At 37.8% G+C, this 8,639-nt stretch overlaps 1 protein-coding gene across 1 annotated transcript in view; it reads left to right on the top strand.

The window, feature by feature from the left end:
- Nucleotides 1–1,705: 1,705 nt before the first annotated feature.
- The window catches only part of SLAMF6 (SLAM family member 6), a gene marked incomplete at both ends in the record, with an annotated part of 28,104 nt that continues 21,170 nt past the window's right edge, over nt 1,706–8,639 (top strand). Inside the window, one exon of the mRNA XM_079726150.1 lies at nt 1,706–1,808. Within this exon, the coding sequence (XP_079582276.1) occupies nt 1,706–1,808 (103 nt within the window). The remainder of the gene's footprint in view (nt 1,809–8,639) is intronic.

The following is an 8,639-nucleotide window of genomic DNA, read 5'->3' as shown; positions in this document are numbered from 1 at the left end:
TGAATATGACACCAAAAGCATAGGCAACAAAAGAAAAAACAAATAAACCAGCCTTCATTAAAACGAAAAACTTTTGTGCATCAAATGATACTATCAGGGACTTCCCTGGTGGCACAGTGGTTAAGAATCTGCCTGCTGCATATGGTCACTTTATCTTTGATAAATGAGGCAAGAATATACAATGGAGAAAAGAGAGCCTCTTCAATAAGTGGTGCTGGGAAAACCAGACAGTTACATGTAAAAGAATGAAATTAGAACACTCCCTAACACCATACACAAAAATAAACTCAAAATGGATTAAAGACCTAAATGTCAGGCCAGACACTGTTAAAGGTTTAGAGGAAAACATAGGCAGAACACTCTGACATAAATCACAGCAAGATCCTTTTTGACCCACCGCCTAGAGAAATGGAAATAAAAACAAAAATAAACAAACGGGACCTAATGAAACTTAAAAGCTTTTGCACAGCAAAGGCAACCATGAACAAGACGAAAAGACAACCCTCAGAATTGGAAAAAAATATATGCAAATGAAACAACTGACAAGGGATTAATCTCCAAAATATACAAGCAGCTCATGCAGCTCAATATCAAAATAACAAACAACCCAATCCAAAAATGGGCAGAAGACCTGAATGGCCATTTCTCCAAAGAAGGTATACAGATTGCCAACAAACACATGAAAGGATGATCAACATCATTAATCATTAGAGAAATGCAAATCAAAACTATAATGTGGTATCACCTCACACCGGTCAGAATGGCCATCATCATTCAAAAATCTAGAAACAATAAATGCTAGAGAGGGTGTGGAGAAAAGGGAATCCTCTTAACGGTCTTGGTGGGAATGTAAATTGATACAGCCACTATGGAGAACAGTATGGAAGTTCCTTAAAAAACTAAAAATAGAATTACCATATGACCCAGCAATCCCACTACTGGGCATATACCCAGAGAAAACCATAATTCAAAAAGACACATGCACCCCAATGTTCATTGCAGCTTTATTTACAATAGCCAGGTCATGGAAGCAACCTAAATGCCCATCGATGGATGAATGGATAATGAAGATGTGATACATATATACAATGGAATATTAATCAGGCATAAAAAGGAACGAAATTTGGTCATTTGTAGAGATGTGTATGGATTTAGAGACTGTCATACAGAGTGAAGTAAGTCAGAAAGAGAAGAACAAATATCGTATATTAATGCATATATGTGGAACCTAGAAAAATGGTACAGATGAACCGGTTTACAGGGCAGAAATAGAGGCACAGTTGTAGGGAACAAATATATGGACACCAAGGGGAGAAAGTGGCAGGGGGTTGGGAGTGGGGGTGTGATGAATTGGGAGAGTGGGATTGACATATATACACTGATATGTGTAAAATGGATAACTAATAAGAACCTGCTATATAAAAAAATAAAATAAAATTCAAAAAAAACCCCAGTAAATTTTAGGTTGCCTAACCACAATATGTAATTTAGGTTGTTTGACTACCATAAAAAAGAAAGAAAAAAGGATATAGATAGTGAAAATTCCAATTCACATCACACACAAGATTTTTGCACTTTGCTCAGAAAAGAAGTAAAAAGAGTAATAAAATAAAACTGGGACTCTTTGTATGTGGGAAGAAGGCCTTGCCACGCCTCTGAGAGGAAGAAGGCAGTTTCCGTAGAAGCACTTTCAGTTTATGAGAGAATGTCAAGAACATTGCCTGCCTTGAGGTCTCCAGCACCATTCTCCACTGCTAAGAGCATGATCTGGCTGTTCCAGTCCACGCTTGTCTTCTGCCTTGGCCCAGGTAAATGCTGAAGTGGACCCATGTAGTCATGAGTCACTCCTGGTTTTGTGCAGCTTGCTCAATCTAAATCACCTATTTATAGGTGTCTGTCTGTCTCTCTGCCAAGGGATCTGGTGGGGCTCACAGTGGTGCCTGATAAATTGCCTCTCAACCTAAAAGCTTATGGCCTGAGATGGTTCAGAGTTAACAGCTTCAACTGTGTTTTCATTTAAGTGAATTATCTGCTGGGGCATGGGAAATGTGATTTTAGGAAACAAGACTGTTTGGGGTTTATGACCAGCATGTTGTGGTATAAGGAGACCTAAAGTTAAGAAAAGAAGCCTTCTTACTTACTGTGGTATCACAGGTAGGTTACACGTTCCTCCTGAGCCTCACGATCTTCATTGGAAATATTGAAACTCTATGGTTCAGCTTAGCCGAAATTTCTGAACCCAACTAAAACACTAGAAATAGTCCTCTCAGTTTTTGCTTACTGTGATAAAAAGCGTTCTCCAGCTTTCTTTTCCTTTGAGGCAAATCAGGGGCTATCTAATCCAGCAGTACCTAATTTGGCAGACAGAAAGGAATTCTCTGATCCTGCCTGCTTCTCATTCCCTGCTGTCCATTCCATGGAAAGCATGAAGGTTCATGTCAGGTTTGGAGAATCACAAGTGGTCAACTGGTGCCAAAGTATAAGATGGGGCAGAAGACGAAACAGGAAAGCTAGCCCAGAACTAGCCCAGGGTAGCAGATAAAAATAGTTAATATTCATTGAGGGCTCATACTGTTCCAGGAACTGGGTCAAATGCTGTACATACATCATATACATAAGGCTTATGACAGTTCTATGAGTCTATACTATTATTATCCCCTTTTTAAATAATTTGCCCAAATTTCATTAGCCAGTAGGTGGCAAGCTCTTGCAATATTTTTGAGGAACAGTGACAGTTGAATAAACATGGTAGTTGCACAAGAGAAAGAAGGACAGAAGCAAAAATCATCATAGATGTAGAATTAACTAGATTAACTGGCAATGGGAATTAGGGGGGAAGAGAATTCACTGTCGTCCAATAAATATTCATTGAGCACCTACTGGATGCCTGGCACTGTTCTAGTTCCTGGGGATACACCATGAACAAAGGAGGCAAAAATTCCTGCTCTCATGGAGTTAAATTTTTAGCAGGGGAGACAAACTATAAACAAGATAAATAAGTGAAATATTATATTTGATAGTGATAAATGATAAGAATGAAATAAATCAAGCAGGGAAAGGAAATATGTAATACTGGGGAGGGGGATGAAATTTCAGAGTAGCCAAAGAAGGTTACAAAGTTGTGGGGATGAGGGAGCAGCCATGAAGAGAAGGTGATTTCTATTTTGGAGCTATTAATTTTAAGATGTTAGTGTGATATCCATGAGAAGATTTCCTGAAAGCAGCTGGAAATTTAGGACTGGAGGTAGAGCTGAGGCTGGAAGCTTAGAAGTCACAGCATAGAAGTAATAAATGAAGTTAAGGAGAGAAGTGTAAGGAGGACAGAAACTTGGGAAATATGTATAAGATGTAGAAAGAGGGAGAATTCACTTACACATTCAAGAGCCACTCCCCAGCGTGGGAGCAGAGACCCATGTCTTTGCCTACTTGCAAAATTGAACCCATCTCTAGAATTAAATATTCTGAATGTCCTCAGGTTAAAATTCCCCTGCTTCTCCTCATTCCCATCAATACTTCTCATAGGGCCCTATGAAATATACACTATCCTCACTTTAAGGAAGAGGAAAGAAGGCATACAACACTTAAGTAACTTGCTTAATGTCACACTGTTATGGGGGAAGTGGGGATGGTGCAGAAAAGAAACATACTTGAATGTGTTTTGCAGGTGTTCTGAGGCCCATGAGGAAAGCAGTGATCGCCAGGGTTAGAAATCAGGGAGCCTGGCTCCAGAGTCTGTGTTCATAACCACTTTACTCTGCTAGTTAGTTTATACACAGTTATGTATTCACATAAATGTATATACAATTATGAACTGTGATGCTAGGAAGAAAATAAGCAGGGTACTGATGCCAAAAACTTGGCTTCTGTACACTGGTGCTGAATTGAATCTCAGAGACAGAGTTTTGGGTGAAATAGAAAAGTGTAGCTTTATTGCTTTGCCAGACAAGGGAGACACAGCAGGCTCCTGTCCTCAAAAACTGTGTGTCCCAACCTGGGACAATTTGGTGAGGAGGTTTTTGGGTTTTTTTGTTTGTTTGGTTTTGGTTTTTTTGCGGTATGCGGGCCTCTCACTGCTGTGGCCTCTCCCACCGCAGAGCACAAGCTCCGGATGTGCAGGCTCAGCGGCCATGGCTCACGGGCCCAGCCACTCCGCGGCATGTGGGATCTTCCCGGACCGGGGCACGAACCCATGTCCCCTGCATTGGCAGGCGGACTCCCAACCACTGTGTCACCAGGGAAGCCCTGGTGAGGAGTTTTATAGCAACAATTCAAGGTTGGGATTGCTGATAAGTTTAGGGTGTGTGCAGAACCTGCACTCCTTTAATTTGGTCTCAGGTAATCTGATGAGTTTCTATGGTTCCTTTAATCTGGCCTCGGGTGGACTTCTTGAAGAACTTCTCTGGTCCCTTAAATCTGGAATGAAGAATGCTGATATCTTCCATTTTGGGGGTTTTAGTTCTGTAGAAGAGCTCAAAGATATTGTTGTTTAACCCTTGAGGCAGAACCAGGACCCTGTCCCAAGGCTGTACTATTGTTTCTTGGCTGCTCCTCTCTCGTCTCTGCATCCCCTCTCTTCCTTGATTAGCAACTGTTATCATCTGCCCTTTGGAACTCAGGGAAGGTCATGGAGGCTGGAGTCTATTCTCTACAAACAAGAAATGGGGGACATAAAGCCTTCCATGCCCAGGAGTCCCCACAGTGTCCTTCTTGGTTTCAGTACCACTGGAGAGAAAAACAAGAGGATCTGCGTTGGATAAGGTGATGTGGAATGGATTTTCTGGAAAGGTAGCATCTCCTCTGATATTTAAAGAGTATGAGAAGTCAAACAGGGGAGGAGTCTAATGAAGAAGCATTCAAAGCAGTGGGATTTACATATGCGAAGGCCCTGGTACAGGGAAGAGTTTGGAGTGATTAAGGAAGGGAAAGAAAACTACTGTGACAAGAGTATGGCACAAATAAAATCAATCTTGAAAACAAGCATGAAGGAAGATGACTCATGCCAGCCTACATTCTTTCAAGGGGCTGGATACCATAACTTGCTCCTTTTAAGAAATGTATCTGAAAAGATAAACCATGTTAAGAAATAATCCCAATTGGTATAACTGAAATCAGACATTATCATGCCCTGGAGAAAATGAATCTCATTTGCTTCTCCGTTTTATTCTTTATAGGTGGGAACTTACTTATCAAATGTCAATATGCATACAAATTATTAGGGAATCTTATTATAATGCTGATTCTGGAATGGAGACTAAGATTCTGCATTTATAACAAGCTCCCAGGCAACCTCAATGCTGCTTCATGAACCACACTCGTGAGACTTTAGTCACACCTTCAAATGTTTATTGTTGCTCACCACAGGCAGAGAGTTGTTTATATTTTGTCACTATCCTCAAGGACAACTGTGTCTTTCCACCTCTCAGAATCTGTGGTCTGTGCCCACTGGACTGCCAGCCTTTCACACCTCCCAGTTTTCAGCCTCCCACTACAGATCTAGCCTCAGTTGTGTCTCCATGGGCACACAAAATTTTTGTCTTTCTTTTTTCATTAAGGTGAAATTCACAAAACAAAATAATAATATTAAAATGTACAATTCAGTGACATTTAGTAAATTCACAATGTTGGGCTACCACCACTTCTATTGCTGCAAAACATTTAGTCACCCCAAAAGAAAACCTTGTGCCCATTAAGCAATCACTTCTCATTTCTCCTTCCCCCTATCCCTCTTCAAACACCAATCTGATTTCTGGCTCAATGGGTTTACCTATTTTGAATATTTCATATAAATGAAGTCATGCAACATGTGACTTTTTATGTCTGACTTCTTTCACTTAGTACAATGTTTTCAATGTTTATTCATATCGTATCACGTATCAGTACTTCATTCCTCTTCATTGCTGAATAATATTCCATTGTATGTGTGTACCATATTTATTTATCCACTCATCTACTGATGGACATTTGTGTTGTTTCCACCTTTTGGCTTTTGCAAATAGTGCTATTATGAAGACTTTTGTACAAGTATTGTTTTCAATTCTTCTGGGTATATACCCAGGAATGAAATTGCTGGATCATATGGTAATGTTGTACTTAATTTTTTGAGGGATCACTAAATAGTTTTTCCACAGTGGCTATGCCAGTTTACAATCCCACCAGCAATGTATAAGGGTTCTAATTTCTCCAAATCCTTACCAAAACTTATTTTCCAATTATTTACTATTATTATTGTTGTTATTATTATTAATCACCATCTTAGTACATGTAAAGTGTCTTGTGGTTTTGATTTGCATTTCCCTAACAACAAATGATATTGAGCATCTTTTCATGTGCTTATAGGCCGTTTGTATATTTTCTTTGGAGAAATGTCTATTCAAGTCCTTTGTCCCTTTTTGATTGGATTATTTGTCTTTTTTTGAGCTATAAGAGCTCTTTAACTACGTTGAATATTAGACCCTTATCAGATATATGATTAATAAATATTTTCTCCTATTCTGTAAGTTTTCTTTTCATTACTTGATAATGTCCTTTAATGCACAAAAGTTTTTAATTTTGATGAAGTCTAATTTAACTATTTTTTCTTCTCCTGCTCACACTTTTGTTGTCATATCTAAGAATTCATTGCCAAATCCAAGATCATGTAAATTTACCCCTATGTTTTCTTCTAAGAGTTTCATAATTTTTTGCTTTCATATTTAGGTCATTGAAACATTTTGAGTTGATTTTTGTATAGGTGTGAGGTAGGTGTTCAACTTCATTCTTTTGTTTATAGACATCTGGTTTTCCCAGCACTATTTGTTGAAGCAACCATTCTTTCCCCATTGAACGATCTTGGCATTCTTGTCAAAAATTAATTGTCCATAAATGTATGGGTTTATTTATGAACTCTCAATGCAATTCCATATAGACATCTATATGTCTATCCTGATAGCAGCAATGCACTGGCATGTGATTAATGTAGCTGTGAAAATTTTTAAAGTGGGAAGTGCGAGTTCTCCAATTTGTTTTTATTTTTCAATATAGTTTTGGCTAGTTGGAGTCCCTTACAATTCCATATGAATTTGAAGAATGGCTTTTCTATTTATGAAAAAGAAAGTCACAAAAGTCATTGGAATTTTGATACAGATTGAACTGAACCTGTAACTTGCTTTGGGTAGTATTGCCAAATACTTAATCTTAAATCCTACAATCCATGAACATAGGATGTCTTTCCATTTATTTAGGTATTCTTTAATTTCTTTCAAAATGTTTCATAGTTTTCAGTGTATAAGTCTTGAATCTCCTTGGCTAAATTATTCATAGATATTTAATTATTTTGGATGTTATTATATATGGAATTGTTCTCCTAATTTCCTTTTCAGATTGTTCTTTTCAGATTTGTGTACAAATACACAAAATACAATGTGTAATTGTAAAATACAAATTAAAAATATACAATTGTAAATTTACAATTGTAAAAATATGTGTTGTAATTGTAAAGTTTTGTAAATTGATCTTCTATGCTACAACTTTGCTTAATTCATTTATTAGCTCTGATAGTTTTTTGTGGATTTTTTTTTTTTTACTTTTTATTTTATATTGGAGTGTAGCTGATTAACAGTGTTGTGATAGGTTCAGGTGCACAGCAAATGGACTCAGTCATCCATACATATACATGTAACCATTCTCAACCAAACTCCCCTCCCATCCAGGCTGCCACATAACATTGAGCAGAGTTTCCTGTGTAATACAGTAGGTCCTTGTTGGTTATCCATTTTAAATATAGCAGTGTGAACATGTCAATCCCAAACTCCCTGACTATCCCTTTCCCCAATCCTTCCCCCCAGTAACCATAACTTCATTCTCTAAGTCTGTGAGTCTGTTTCTGTTTTGTAAATAAGTTCATTTGTATCATTTCTTTTTAGATTCTGCATATAAGGGATATTTTTCTTCCTCTGTCTGTCTTACTTCACTCTGTGTGACAATCTCTAGGTCCATCCATTTTGCTGCAAATGGCATTATTTCATTCTTTTTAATGGCTGAGTAATATTCCATTATATATATATATATATATATATATATATATATATATATATATATATATACCACATATATACCACATCTTCTTTATCCATTGCTCTGTTGATGGATATTTAGGTTTCTTCCATGTCTTAGCTATTGTAAGCAGTGCCTCAATGAACATTGGGGTGCATGTATCCTTTCAGACCATGTTTTTCTCTGGATATATGCTCAGGAGTGGGATTGCAGTGTCATATGGTAGCTGTATTTTTAGTTTTTAAAGGAACTTCCATACTGTTCTTTATAGTGGCTGTATCAATTTACATTCCCAGCAACAGTGTAAGAGGGTTCCCTTCTCTACACACCCTCTCCAGCATTTATTGTTTGTGGATTTTTTGATGATAGCCATTTTGACTGGTATGAGGTGATATCTCATTGTAGTTTTGATTTGCATTTCTCTAATAATTAGTGATGTTGAGCATCTTTTCATGTGCCTGTTGGCCATCTGTCTGTCTTCTTTGGAGAAATGTCTGTTTAGGTCTTCTGCCCATTTTTTTAATTGGGTTGTTTGTTTTGATGATATTAAGCCTCATGAGCTGTTTGTAAATTTTGGAGGCTAATCCCTTGTTGGTCACATCATTTGT

The sequence above is a fragment of the Hyperoodon ampullatus genome (assembly GCF_949752795.1).
Source record: "Hyperoodon ampullatus genome assembly, chromosome: 2".
In the NCBI taxonomy this organism is placed as follows: domain Eukaryota; kingdom Metazoa; phylum Chordata; class Mammalia; order Artiodactyla; family Ziphiidae; genus Hyperoodon; species Hyperoodon ampullatus.
The sequence above is the reverse complement of the archived record's forward strand: the minus strand, read 5'-3'. Positions and strand labels throughout refer to the sequence as shown.